This window comes from Solanum lycopersicum, chromosome 1 (assembly GCF_036512215.1).
Source record: "Solanum lycopersicum chromosome 1, SLM_r2.1".
NCBI classification, from domain to species: domain Eukaryota; kingdom Viridiplantae; phylum Streptophyta; class Magnoliopsida; order Solanales; family Solanaceae; genus Solanum; species Solanum lycopersicum.
In genome coordinates, this window is record NC_090800.1 from 68,550,671 (window position 1) to 68,565,484 (window position 14,814).

The 14,814-nt window shown below is 32.1% G+C and overlaps 2 protein-coding genes across 4 annotated transcripts; both read right to left on the reverse strand.

Annotated features, from left to right (window-relative positions):
* Positions 1–4,735: 4,735 nt before the first annotated feature.
* LOC101265959 (probable protein phosphatase 2C 34) lies at positions 4,736–9,779 on the reverse strand. 2 transcript variants are annotated; one of them, XM_010323256.4, is made up of 7 exons: positions 9,659–9,779; positions 8,439–8,618; positions 6,884–7,143; positions 6,496–6,795; positions 5,609–5,726; positions 5,297–5,520; positions 4,736–5,108 (listed from the first exon to the last, which is right to left on the reverse strand). In XM_010323256.4, exons 3-7 carry the CDS (start codon positions 7,121–7,123, stop codon positions 4,905–4,907), a joined length of 1,086 nt encoding a protein of 361 aa, XP_010321558.1. In that variant the 5' UTR covers positions 7,124–7,143; positions 8,439–8,618; positions 9,659–9,779; the 3' UTR covers positions 4,736–4,904. The 2 variants fall into 2 exon arrangements, with proteins under 2 accessions (XP_010321558.1, XP_004229276.1); XM_004229228.5 differs by lacking the exon at positions 9,659–9,779 and having other exon boundaries at positions 6,884–7,152; positions 8,439–8,613.
* Positions 9,780–11,442: 1,663 nt separating this feature from the next.
* On the reverse strand, positions 11,443–14,332 carry LOC101265674 (CST complex subunit TEN1). 2 transcript variants are annotated; one of them, XM_004229227.5, is made up of 4 exons: positions 14,167–14,332; positions 13,047–13,186; positions 12,365–12,515; positions 11,443–11,774 (listed from the first exon to the last, which is right to left on the reverse strand). In XM_004229227.5, exons 2-4 carry the CDS (start codon positions 13,142–13,144, stop codon positions 11,673–11,675), a joined length of 351 nt encoding a protein of 116 aa, XP_004229275.1. In that variant the 5' UTR covers positions 13,145–13,186; positions 14,167–14,332; the 3' UTR covers positions 11,443–11,672. The 2 variants fall into 2 exon arrangements, with proteins under 2 accessions (XP_004229275.1, XP_010321548.1); XM_010323246.4 differs by having other exon boundaries at positions 13,047–13,182; positions 14,167–14,303.
* Between the last annotated feature and the right edge of the window lie 482 nt (positions 14,333–14,814).

Consider the following 14,814-nt stretch of genomic DNA (forward strand, 5'->3'; position numbering starts at 1 on the left):
TGTAAGTTTCTATGGAAACAGCACATCACACTTTTAAAGTAAATGTTTTGCTAATGAAATTGTTTTCCCCATAATAGTGTTTCACACGAAACTGCACTAACTAAAGTATTAAATTGAAGTGAGAATATAAATAAGTTAACCGTAATCATATGAGAAAAAGATATGTATAAATGACACATGTATATATTCGTTTTTGATGTAGCATTTAAAATGTGAACACGAATTGGTTGGGTTGAGTGAGAATATAAATAAATTAATCATAATAGGCTTGGTGTTACAATCTCTTAGCAAAATCGATAATATCCGAGAACGGAACCCTCGAGTTTGCTAAGAGATTTTGGACCAAGTAAGAATAAATAAATAAATAAATATATATATATATATATATATAAAAGTCATGTAATTCATTTTTCTCGTTTTAATTACTAAACTTAAAAAAGAAATTGTCTGATAGCTAAATAAGAAATAAATTATTCACGCATGAAATTAATAAAGTATTTTAACTTATCCAATTGGAAGCTCGGTGTTGTATTTACTATGTGACTTGGAGCTGTTTTGCTTTTGTTTTTAAGGAGAATGCTGCTGGAATCAATTGGACAAGTTTTCCTTTGTTTTTGCGGTTTTAGCTGTGGTACTATCAAATCCAAACATTGGCTTACTATCAAATTGTTGTCTCAATAAAAATGCAGAAATTAAAAAAAAAATACAAAGATAATGAAGTATAAGGGTATAATTGTAAAAAAATGTATTAAATTTGATAAATATACAAGTTTACTAATTTTAATGTAACAAAACAACATCCAAAGAATAATTTATGTATAACTAATATTTGCATATATATAATCAATATACACATTATTAATATCTGCATAATAATGTCAAATCAAATTAAAAATGTCATGCTTTTAAATCTATAAACCAAAACCAATAACATAAAGTTATCTAAGGTGTTTCTTGATTAAGAAAATAACGCAAAATATGATAAGAGTGATGAATACATTGATATATTCGACAAAGAACGTACTGAAATTGTATAAAAAAGAGACTGCTAATTAATAAGTCATAATGAAATATCATACTCTAAGGCATCATTTGTTTTCATTAAGATTAAAATGTTTAAATCAAGAATAAACATTTGAATATTAAGATATGCATTAAGATTTAGAGATTTGAATGTGTATACACATTTGAATGTTAAGATGTTGTATTAAAATTTGGATACTAAAATGTTGTATTATGATCTAAATACTAAACCGTGAAGACGGTTTGTTTTTTCGGCATCTAAATGATTTGTCTTTAAAAAATAATAAATATAAAAAAACAAATAAAATACCAAATTAGTCTAAAATTATATTTTTTTAAAATAACTTTTTTCTGACAATTGGTGATGGTTATTGTGTGTGTCGATTTCGGATGGTATTGATTGGTGGTGGTAATGGTTGTGGGCAAAATCTTATGTTATAGTGGTTAATAGTAGTGATTAATCGTGATTGTTGGTGATGGCGGCTGATAGGTAATGGAATGATATTGATAACTTATGGTGGCAATGAATGATAATGATGGTTAGCATATGCCCGAAATTCCAGAGACACACTTACACTATACTAAGGTCCTATTAACCCCCTGAACTTATTTTATAAGTAATTTTCTATCCCTTTTTAGCCTACGTGGCACTAGTTTGAAAAAAAAAGTCAATCATCGTTGGGCCCACAAGATAGTGCCACGTAGGTCAAAAAGGGGTAAAAAATTATTAATAAAATAAGTTCAGGGGGGTAATAGGACCTTAGTATAGTATAAGTGTGTCTCTGAGATTTCGGGCATAGGTTGAGGGGGTACTTGGGCATTATCCATATAATGTTGACTAATAGTGATAATTATCAGCAATGATTGGTAGAGGTGACAATAGTTGGTGGTGATGATTGCAAATGATCATGGATAATGGTGATGATAATAGATTTTGGTGATTGGCGGCAGTTATGGTTGGACTGAGGGCGGTAGTTGTGGATGACAAAATGGTGTCATGATAGTGATTGATAGCGGACAGTGAGTGAAGTTAATTAAATGAGTAACGATGAATTTATCTTCGTAGGAATTCTTAAATAGACAGCCTAATGGCATTAAGATTCTATTATAGATCTTCACTAGTTAGACTCAGAAGGTGGTTAATTTTTAAAAAAAAAAACACTTAATGACTATGATTTAAACTTTGAAAACAAACAAAATTAATGATCGGCTTTTAAATAATTAAGATTAAGACCGTCATTAACAAGGTGGGGAAACAATCCTACTGGTAGGAAGTCGACCCTTATTTTCAAGAAAAAGTATTTTTCTATATTTAAATTTTTTAAATCAAATGAACATGGAGTGCCACATAGGCCGAAAAAGGATAGAAAATTATTAATAACATAAGTTTAGGGGGTAATAGGACCTTAATATAAAGTATAAGTGTATCTCTGGAATTTCGGGCATAGATTGAGGGGGTACTTGTGCATTTTCCCAATGAACATGAGAAAATAGAAAATTATTTTGTAACGAACACACCCTAGTGATGAAATCATTTATTTTGTTAGTATTAGTATTGATTTGATTTTGTTTTGAGCTTTATTTAAGTTGATAACATGCATGTATAATGGGAAAAGGTGTAGATTGCCCCTTCAACTTGTACCGAAAAGTCAGTTACACACTCAAACCATCATGATGACCTATTATACACCTATACTATTTAAAAGTGATTTTTTCACCCCCTAAAACTGATGTGGCAAAATAAAATAAAATAAAAATAAGTCATGCGCGTCAAACAAGCTTTCTCATCTTCTTCACACCCAAACAAGCTTAAATGAATCAGTAACAATAAGCAATGTAGTAACAAGTTACTTCAAAAACACCATTCTTTTACCCATAAACCTCCTAACAAGAAATCAAAATAGTACTAGTGACTTAAGATTTGTGAGTTTTGATTAGAGTTTTTTAATGTCATCGGAGAGTAATTAAAGTTTGGAGGTTCTTAGTCCTGGAACTATGATGAGACTTTTTAGAAAACTAGATGAACGATCGATTGAAAAGGGGAAGAAAATTATCTTTCTATTATTCCTATCTTTTAAGAAATTTCCATGAAGAACACAAAAAAAATAAAAAATAAAATAAAAAAGGTGTTTGGATCTCGATTTTCATGGTCAATCAATGGAAGAAACTAAAGGAGTCCTCTGGAGGTTCATTTTGAAATGAAAGAAATTCTTTCACCATACGAATCAACTTCGAATTTTAAAAAATTTCTTGGTGGTCATTGTACAAAGTTTCTTCTTTGCAATTTTGCAATGAAGAAAATGTAAGTCTTAGAGATTTTTCTAAATAATTAGAAACTAATTGATGTAAAATATGACTAACAAAAAAAAAGTGAACTAATAAAGAAAAAAAAGAAAAAAAGTATTAAAAAATTATAATTTTTGACATAGCGCTGATGTAGCAGCGAGTATAATACACCACATAATGTGAGAGTGGTGTTATACCCCATAGGTTGGTATTAAATTCACTTTTAAATAGTAAAGGTGTGTAATGGTCGGCACAATGGTTTAAGCGTGTACTGACTTTTCAGTACAAGTTCAAGGGGAAATTTATGTCTTTTCCCCATGTATAATTGATAGATATATTAGATCATTCAAAATTATAAGTCTAATATTGAAATAATATGTTAAAAAGGAAAAAAAAACTATGAAATAGTTAAATAAATATTTATAAATTAATATATAAAATATTTAGTGAAAAAATTCTAAAATATATCAAAACTTTAACCGAAATTATTGTAACAATCTCAAACATTAGGCAGGACCTATTAACCTCTTGCACTATTTAACAGTATATTTTAAAGATATATAAGTGTCTAGCTGTACAAGTTAGTATTTGTAATGATGCAATATTTAAAATGTTCACGTGGGCATCTATATATTTTCTTTAAACTACACTTTAAATAGTGCAGGGGGGTGTCCAAAATTGAAATTGTTACAATAATTTCGGTCAAAATTCAGATATATTTCGAATCATTTTTTCAAATATTTATAAAAATTATACACATTTAATGTCGGATTGGATTGGTTTAATTTGACTTTTTTAAGTTAAAATCAAATTAAACCAAATATGAAATATTTTTTCCTAACACCAAATCACTAATCGGGTTTATTTTTCTCCATAAATTTGTTAATTTTATTTGTACACCCTGCTAGGCAGCATTCAAAGAATGTAGAACTTTTGGATGGTTTGCTTGAAAGGCCTTGGAAAAGAACCTTCTGCCAATTTAGATGCAAGCTACACATGATTATTAGAATCACAGATCAGCTTAGTCTCTTTACAAACTATTTGGAGTGTCTTTTGTACATGTTCCTTGTAGTATCCTAAGTTTTCCAGCTTAATTACAACAACATTTGTGAAATTTGAATATTCTTTAGTGTCTCAAAATGCCAAGTCACTCAATTTCTTGAATTCTTTTAGTACTTTTTTAGTGTTTACTTATTTACACGAAAAGTTGGAGGACATAGGTGTTAGTTGAGACCAAGTTAAAACGTGATGTTTATGTATTATTGCCAAATGAAAATGTAGATACTTCATAAAGGTACTTTTCTAAACAGCCTAAATAGTCAAAAGATCCCTTTCTCTCTTTTTTTTCATTTTAAAGTTTGCACCATAATATAGACAACACACCTGGAAAACAGATATGAAGCATATTCCTTAACTTTGAAGCTGATTTGATTTTCAAGATTTTCCATTTCAATGACTGATAGAAAAATAGTAGCAAACATGAAGAGCCTATATATGTATGTATGAACTTATGTACAAACCATTAAGTACTGAAAAAAATAGGGAAAAAACAGCAATTGAAAGTCAGCTAGTAGTTCATGTAAGCTTGTTGAATTTTAGACACTCTTAGCTTGTTGTTTTGAAAGAGGAATGTTATGAAAGAAGAGGCATATTGCTGAGATATCATCCATAGGAGCTCCTCTTCGTTTGTGTTTCCACGCACAAATAGCACTTTCCACCAGCCTCTTAGCTGCATCTTCCCTTTCTCCTGTTGAAGATACTATCTCCACTGCTTCATCATTTGACATCACATCCCAAACCTAACCAATATCAACAGTCAATTGACTTATAATCAAATCTGTACTTGGTTAGGCACAACGTTTGAGAAATAAAGACAAACTTTTGGCCTTGCGGTCTTAAACATACCAGACACTTTGATGCCTATAACATGTTATAGCAAGGTTTCATTTTATAGAGCGTCTAAAACTGGAACAGAGAGAATACATACCCCATCTGTTGCCAAGATGGCAAACTGATCTCTATGTGTTATTTTTCTGGACGTCAATTCTGGTTCAGAAATAAGGCCAAAGTCCTTTATGTAGTAATCACCAAAGGCTCTTGATATTGCTAATCCAGGTCCTTCAACTGTAGGCATCCACACTCTATACACCCCTGGTTCATCCTCACATGACAACACTCTCCCTCTTGACTGCATTATTCGCTCGCTTTCCCCTGTAATGTAATCATTAACATATTTAGTCTTTTTCAAAAAAAATGCTCATGAAACTCTATATTGTGTGAAACGTGGAAGAAAACTGACGAGGTAAGTTAGGTTTGAGGTCAACGGTGAGCTGAACTGATACCAATCTACCATCATCATCGGTTGTTGCCAATACAGCTCGAGAATCTCCAACGTTTGCTACTACCAGCAGACCACCCTGAAGTACCAAGTTTTCAGGCACGAGACAAATAAATTTGGCATAATACATAAATATGCCCTTTAACTTGGCTTCGAATCACATTTATGTCCTTCAACTTTGGGTGTGCACAAGTAAACACTTAAACTTTCATAAAGTTGAACAAATAGACATACATGTCCTACATGTCATTTTTTGTCCTACGTGGTGTCCTACGTGTATTTTGTCATGTAGGACTCATGTGTTTATTTATGTAAAAGTTGGATAGTTAAAGTGTCTGTTTGTGCATTATGAAAGTTGAAGGTCAAAGTTTTTAAAATTTGAAGCCAAGTTTCGGGTCTAATATATGTATTATGCCAATAAATTTTAGTTATTGAATACTGATACATGTATTATACATTTAAGCAATCTAAACTGCCTTATTGCTTTTACGAGGTAAATGTGATGTAGTTTAAACAACAATTGTCCGCTCACTACTACAGAAATAGTTTTTAGCAGCAGTAAATATGCACGTTAGCAAAGAGTGCTTAAGTTTTTACCGGCATTACTTAATTGTCATTGGATACAATGTAGCTATAAGCTTAAGGGACATTTACAAAGAGTTTTACTTGCCTCTAAAAATACAGATTTTGCAGTAATCAAGCTATTGTTATTAATTAATTGTCACTAAAGATCATTTTTGGTGTAGTGAAACAAGAGAGCTGCAGTGAGAAATTAAAGTAAATGTCATTATATCTTTCTGTCCTAATAATCATGGAGTAGTCTAACTTGTAAACTGTGAAGCCTTTACCTGTCTAACAAGCGTTAAAGCTGTGGTACCACTGTAGAAAGAGTCAGCATACTGCTCGAGCTCTTGATCGATGATGGAGCAAGTCTCAAAGTAGGACTGCTTCCAAATGTCAAACTGGAAACAACTTTTATCTATTGATATCCCATTAGTACCATCCACGGTGTGGGCAACTCGTTTCTGCCAATTACGAAGCAAAGCTGTTGGCATCAGTTTTCTGACTCTTTTAGCAACAAGATGACCCCAAGGACCATGCCCATCAAACACCCCACAGAAAATCATGTCATCTTGGCATCCAAAATCCTAAAAATCAAACTTTATTATGTCAAACAACTTCAGATACATGTTGCAGTACTAATGCAAAAGACGAGATTTTGATTTTCGTAGTTACCTCCCACACAACAAATCTATCCTGATTGATACCTTTCTTCCCTCCTTTGGAGAAAACAACAGCCAAGTTGTGAGAAGCACCAGCTACAGAGCCAGATGACGTTAACATCATCTCGTTCTTTTTAGCTTCCTTAGCCAGTGCATCCGCAGTTTCCCTTCCGTCATCATGTTTACTTTTCTTCCCGTTCCTGATTGCTATAGATTTCGTAATGCCAGTGAAAATAGAAGAGAATTGCACCATCTTTTTGTTCCTAAATAGACCTGCAGATTCTACCAAGTACAATTATGTAGACGTTAGGACTCCGTGTGACTAGCTACAATATATGAAAACAACCCATAAAAACTGAAAATGGTCATTGATACTCCAACATATATAGGGAGAAAGAAGCCATTGAATTTGAAATATATATATTCCATGCATTTAATTGGTAGACTCCATAAGTTTGTTTGGACTAATTGGCTCCTTATATAAAAAATTACTCGAAGTATGAAGTGTGTCTCCGCTAAGGGGAAAAAAAGGCAGCACGGTGCACTAACTATGAGAGGGGTCCAGGAAGGGGGCAGACCACAAAAGTCTATTATGCGCAGTCTTTCCTTGCATTAATACAAGAGAGTGTTTCCATAGCTCGATCCCCCACCCCCTCAAAGGAAAAATTAAATCGAAAACGTCCTTTTTGTTGTAAGCTTGAAGCTCTATTCTAATATTGCAACTCATCCAAAACTATATTCACTGGCAAGGCTAATAAATTCTTGAAGTTTAGTAATTTCGTCAAGTTTATAAGGCTAATAGTCAACGATTAATCGATCATTGCCACCCAGGACTTGAGTTAGTTAATCAAGGGGAAAATTTAAGCAGGTTGGGTACCCGGCCCACCATACGAAATAAGCTTGGTATATTTAAGTGGAAAAGGATAGGAGTTAGCGGGCCTATATCCCCCGACTTTAGAAGGCTAGATCCTGAGGGTTGGCTGGCTGGCTCAGTCATAAGAAATTGAAAAGGTCCAAATATCATGACTGAGATATACATATATATACACATATATACAAGTGGCAACTAATATATAATAGTTGTCTTTCTCACCATATGTACTTGCAATATTTTGGATATTCCAAAGACACAGATAAATACTAGAAACTATTACCCTACTCAAGCATTCTTCAAGTAAAAGGAGAAGCTAGAATTTCATTCCATCAATTTGATATCGATTATTTAAGTAAATTTCAACCAAAAACATCATCTATAATCTGTAAACTTCATATCTCCTAAGGAAACAAGTCAAGAGGAGGAGCAAATTAATATTCCCTCCCTCCTCTTTGGAAATGACATTTCTAAGGATAACTTTGAAAAATTTAAAGTTATGTATTCTTTTTAGAACAGAGGATTTCCAAATGTCATTATATTTAGAATGGGTTAAAAAGAATCTGAGTAACACATAAAACACTTCTAGTTTATTTTATTTTTTTGATGTATATGAAAATAGACTAGGTATCATCATCAGGAGTCAATGTAACAATAGCAAAACAAACTTAGCTTAAGAACAGTATAAAAAGCGTACCAAGGGAGAGTTGAGTATAGTATTTTTGATCGATCCTCTCTGTGTTCAGATTACGAAATCCTGGCAAGCACACGTCTCCGTCAGAGCTCCAGTGAAACTCCGGCGATAAAAGTTGATCGGAAAAGCTTCAAGCAATTTATGTTCCATTCTTAAGACTCTTCATTCATCCTGACTTGCACTCTAACATATATATATATATATATTTATGTGCGCGCGCGCATGTCCAACATTCCAGAGAGAAAAAATTACTAAACAGCCCTTTTTGAGATCATCAAACTACAATTAGTCCTAGGGATAATTTGGTCAAATTAATTTGGCTTTTCAACTTTTATTTTTTCCTTTCTTGCCTTGTTTTATTTTATAATATTCGAATTTATGACTCACTTTTTATTTTAGTCCACGTCAGAAAAATGACACAATTTTAACAATTTGACTATACATCTCAGTTTTATCCTTAATGAAATAATTTATAGTCATATAAATATCTATAAATTATTTTAGATTACAAATTTTAAAAGTTAATTATTTTTTTTAAATTTCGTATTAAATTAAACTAATTCATATTAATTGGGACAGATGCCGTAATAATTTTGGGGCCAGGCAATTCTGCAGGAGCATATAGTTTAAAATATCAAATTAATAGTGGCCATGCATTGTTATTAGTTGCTTAAAATCTAACCAAAAATATTGTTAAACAAATGAACATAGAATTTGACCCACGAATATATAATAATAGATGATTAACTAATAGGCCTGGTAATTAAAAATAGTATCTTTATGGTTCTAAATTGATGAAAATTTAGTACGTTACCGCAGTAGTAGTTGATATGAATAATTTATTGGTTGGATTAATTAATATTATCATTCTACATAAACAAATATTAAACATTCTCATTGAATAATCATAGGTGCTATTTGACGTTTTCCATATATACTCTTATTGGTTCGGCGGTGTCATTAAACCTTAATTATGTCATTCTTAATCATTTGTTCTCATTAATATTTTTGTTTTCTTGTTGTACTTATACTAGACCGACAAATTCAAAACAGGTGGTGTTAAATGTGTTTTTTTAAAGATAAATGAAAAAGTTTTTTAAAAAAAAAACACTCAAGAATTGTTTCGTGAGGAGTATATGATGTCTCAGTTTACGTGATTGTGTTTAATTTGATAAAAAAAATTAAAAATAAAGAAAATCTTTTGAAATCTATTCTGTTCTTACCTTGAAAAAATAAAGATATTTTACGTTCTTGAATCGATAATCACCTCTTCATAAATCTAGCCTCCTCCGTTCCTCTGACTAGCAAGGGATAGTATATGAATATTCACCTATGGACTATGCCTTTCCGCATAATCTTAAGCCTTGAGTGTGACTATAAATCATTTCATTAAGTGGGAAATTTTTTTAAATTACATATAACGACTTTTATTATTGCCTCTATTTTCTACTCTTACCTAAATTCTTAATAAAGCTCTTCCTTTCAAGTGGCTTATCTGAAACTTATAGTGCTATGGTAAATAATTCCATTAAAAGAAGTCAGCAATGATGCAATGAGAAACTAGTCAACCTCCAAAATTGACCCTTGATTATATTTTTTTTAGGGGGTAAGGAGAATGATGAGGAACTAGGGTTTGCTCCAGGTTTTTTGACTGAATTCAATAATTTTTGCTTAAATTTCGATCACATATCATATAAATATTAAATTTTAAATCTAATTATTAGTATTTGAAACTCATAAATTCAAATTCTTGATCCACATTGGATGACGAAGAGTAGTTGTATTATTATCCAAATAATTAGAGAAGTGAATGAGCAAGTTGGCAAAGGCATGTGGCATGTTTTCTTGACAATTAGAATGAGAGGGAGAGAAGAGTGATAAGTCTAAGGATATAACATTATTGAGGGACCAAAACAAGTTAGTAATTGCTACATTCCAATAAAGAAATGATGAACATTAGAATGTATAATATAGCTATATGTGGAAGCCAAGAGCCAGTTGATCCAGTTTATCCTATAATTGATCAATTAAGTGGCCATTGTCAAGTGTTGTTTACACCTTTATTGTACATAATATGTATAGCTACTCCATTTTTAAAAGCAGTCGTACTGTCCCTCTCAAATATGATTGATGTCATATAAGGTGCATTTCTTTCCTGTACAACACCAAAAGCACCTCCCTCAAATTATTGTAACCTTTTTTTTTGTTAAGGAAATCAGTAATGTTTTCACTTACCATTCACGCGACTTACACCTACATGTAAGTTGAGTTTTAAGTTTGCGTGACACTAAAACTTCACCAAAAATGTCATAAATAAACAAAAATCAGTACCTATCAAACAAAGGTCGAGGAACAGGATTTGGGATGATTGTCTTGGCTAGAGCCCTATTTAGACGCCCTAGTCGTGCGAGTAGACCATTTCCATCGTATAAAATCCTAGTGATAAATTTAAGATCGAATTGTAAGTAAGAATAAAAATTTCTTGACCACTTGCAAAATGAATAGAAGAAAATGTTGTTTCCCAATCTTGTATGAGTAAAAGTGCAAAAGAAAAGAGGCTGCTATCTTGTATATAATGTTATTTCTGTCATCAATTGTTCCAAGATCTATAGATACTGAGACTCTTCAGTTGGATTTGGATTTGGCCAGTAAAAAGTGATAATCAGGGTCTAACAATTATCGTTGAAAACAGAAGTGAGGGGCCAAAAAAAAAAGGTGTAAAGACTTTGTCCATTTTGCTTTGGAAAGGACAGTTTGTTGGTCTAGAGAGAACCCAAAAACAACCAGTACCACCAACACGGTTATGGTGGAGTGGTAAGTAATCCTTCATCCTTAACAAAAAAGTCTCGAGTTTGAATCCCCTTGGATACGGAGTCACCTTTGTTATGGAGCGCTTTACCCCCATTGTGGAACTTCCCGACATGAATCCATATATAATCGGACTCCAAGGTAGGTAGGGAAACCAAAAAAAAAAAAACAGTACCCTCTTTTCTACTAACAATAGAGATTCAAAAGTTGCAAATAGGCAACTGATTTAATACTACTACTTCCAACATCACCACTAGCCACGCATGCCTTCTAACAAGAGCTAAGAAGGAACACTGCATTTTGCAAATTGTATAATAAGGCTTCCACTACAACCATGAATACGACAAGAATGCCCTTTACAACATGAGATCTAGCTATTACTTTTGGTTAATTTTCATTGATAAATCTTATACTAAGGCGTCTAACTATTCAACGACCAGCTTGGAAATCTCTCAAGAGTTGCAGAGATTGACGATACAGATTCAGATCCATTCCATCCATATTTCGTCCAACTCGTGCCTTCAGAATTGCCTGTAATCAGAAATCAACTTTGTATATCACACATCATAATTTATAAGTAACATCCCTAGCCACAGTAGCTGATGCTCCTCCTCTTACTGTTTAAGACAAAAAACAACAACTAATTGGCTTATATACACAGACACTAAAACAACAATGTCAAAGTGATCTAATTGTCAAGTCATATTCTATAATTATGGTTATTTCTTTTATGACTGAGAAGTTCATCTGGAGTCCACCCTTTGGGCCGGCCAGACATACCCTTCAAAACTCAGGGATGATGACACCGTCTCTCTACCCCTTCTCCACTTAAACAATGGACTTAGTTTGCTTGGTGTTGGCTCAAACTTGTGACCTAAGACACTAGTTCCTCAACCTTTGCTAATTTTCTCAGTGCATCACAAAGATGAGTTTTTCTTTTTTGATGTAACAGCACCATTATTAAATTCAAATTTTGTGCTCCTTTTTCTTGGAGAGGGAAGTGGGTAATAATCTAGATATTAGAATGGTGCAATATAAAGACTAAATGCACGTATCCAGACCATAAGCAAGTAAAGCAGCTTGTGCCACAATATGAATATTCAATATTTAAGGTATCATACCTTCTTGTCGGGTTCAAGAAGCAGTTCTCCAATGAACTGGAAGGTGGAACCAATGCGAAGATTGATATTCAAGAGTTGTGTGTCAACTTTTAATGATGCATTTCTATCAACAATCACAGCAACAGCAGTCTCCACATCATAATCTTGGAGCCTAGAGGGAACACAAAGAATAGTCAAGTCTTGAGTTTCAATTTCCTTCCTTATGCTTGACGAGCAAGTTCTTGAACCAACTCATGAAAACCAAAGTATGATCAATGCACACTCATTTCATTAGTAACAATTACTTTTTTAGCGCACTAGTTCCATAGGTAACAACAATGTAACGCGTAAAATTAAGTTGGAATGGGGTTTGTATAATCTCCAAGCTTGTTACAAACAAGCACTACCCTAAATGGCCGGACTAAAGGTTAACCCTTTACCTGCCATAAAGAATTATCAAGACTGACATTTATCACAAGTATATCACACATATAATATTCTCTTCAAACTCAACTAAATAAGAAGCTATTTGAAATGAGCTTCATTTGTCTTAGACAAAATTTCGCTTGCTCATTATTCTCATGAACAACTACATAGTTTTTCCAGTTCAAATGTATTGGTGATTGTCAATAAAAAGACTAAAGCAGATGGGAAAAAGTCAAGGCAGGAAAACTAGTTACATTATCAAAAAGTGATTACTCACTTTCCAGTTACACGGAGAGAGATCCCATGCTTAAAGTGTTGGGAAGTTGGAACTAGCTCTTCTAAATTAACCAAAGCACCAGAAGCTATTGTGGCCATTGAAGCAACTGGAACAAGGATATATCAAGCTCTTATTCCTTCCTACAAATTAATTGTGTCATGTATGATGAATATATGAGAAGAATTTCATCTTTGAACAATCCCATTATAGGCAAAACAAAGTAAATATAACTGTAGGCAGTTAGTCAAGTCCTAAAATATCATACTAAAAATCATCATAAAATACAAAAACACTCCCTCCGTTTCAATTTATTTGGCCTTACTTTACTTTTAGTCGATTTTTTAAAAATAATTTTTCTTTCCATTCTTGGCAACTCTTTAAGTTCAACTTTATGTGTGGCATAAACATTTTGTTATATTCTAGACATATTTAGTTTAAAACCACCAGATTCGAAAGGTAATTGTTTATTTTTTTAAGAAGTATTGAAAAGATCCCTGAAACTTGCGCAAATTATTTGTTTCGTTCTCGAACTATTAACAGTTTTAAAAATACCCCTCTACTTCACTAACTAAACTCAAATATACCTCCGATCTGTCAATGATATAGCAAATGGTCTTAAACTCTTGTAGGAACATGAAACTATGAATAAAAATCTGAAAGAAGTTTTGAACTCTAAATTTGGCAAAAATTTATAGGTGTATTTCACTGAAGTTGCAAGATTAGATGTGTATTAAGTTCACTTAGTCAGGTAGGTATAATTTTAAGACTACCCATAGTTAATATTTCGTGATAACTTTTAAGGGTGTTTTTCTACTCTCTTTCCTTAAAATTGTGAAGTTAAAACCAGACAAACAAATTGAAACATAGAAAATATATATTATTATCATCAAAATCATAGAACTAAACTAACAAAATAGCAAATTGAGTAATGCAATAATAAGTATAGAGAATTTGAATGGAGAAATGTAAGTGAAGACCAACTCAACCATTCTTTCGAAGAACAATTTTCAATTATCAGCAAAAGTTCAAATTCACAAAAAAAAAAAAAAATCCAATTAAAAGAAGAAGCAAAATGGGGTTATAAATTTGCAATTATAAGAAAGGGTGGAAAATGGGTAACCTCAATTACTATTAATGAGAAGAGTGTGAGAAGAAGACGACGGCGGCCTCCCTTCAGACTCCGGCTCGGGCCAACCTTCCACGGGGGTTTTCTTAAGTTTCTGCTTAGTATAACATACTTACAATTCTCCCCCAAACAGTCTTCTTTAGTTTATTATTCCCTCCCTAAAATTTTACTCTCTCCTCTTCTTCACATATAAGCCGATTTGATTTGATACGGAGTTAAAATAAAAGTATAAGGAAAATTTTTATATTTTTTGATTTTGAATTAAAATTGAGTTAAATATATAAAATTGTCTTTTGATTGTGTGACCTTAAACATGTCAGATGAAAAGCTGAAATTAAATATTTACCAAAAAACAAAAATAGTTCATTTTTTTGAAATAGACTAAAGAAAAAAGAAAATTATTCTTTTTTAAACGAAGAAACTCCTATTTGTCATCATTTAATTATTGATATATAAGTATTTTTATGATGCTATCTTTACTAATTAATGTTTAATATTGAATTTACAAATTATGTGAAGAATAATATTTATGCCAAGGATAAAACATAAAAAAATATATTTTCTTCATATGTTAAAAGTAACAGTAAAAATAAAAATTTATTATAAAAATAAATGATAAGTAAAAATGAACAAAATGAGTAG

Coding starts and splice junctions, on each gene's coding strand:
- LOC101265959 (XM_010323256.4), bottom strand. CDS start 7,123: ATGGTGCAATTCTCTTCTATTTTCACTGGCATTACGAAATCTATAGCA. Junction 5,727..6,495: donor CTTTAACGCTTGTTAGACAG/GTAAAGGCTTCA, acceptor TTGGTACTTCAG/GGTGGTCTGCTGGTAGTAGC. Junction 5,109..5,296: donor CCATCTTGGCAACAGATGGG/GTATGTATTCTC, acceptor GATATTGGTTAG/GTTTGGGATGTGATGTCAAA.
- LOC101265674 (XM_004229227.5), bottom strand. CDS start 13,144: ATGGCCACAATAGCTTCTGGTGCTTTGGTTAATTTAGAAGAGCTAGTT. Junction 12,516..13,046: donor TCTCTCCGTGTAACTGGAAA/GTGAGTAATCAC, acceptor TGTTCCCTCTAG/GCTCCAAGATTATGATGTGG. Junction 11,775..12,364: donor TTCTTGAACCCGACAAGAAG/GTATGATACCTT, acceptor TTCTGATTACAG/GCAATTCTGAAGGCACGAGT.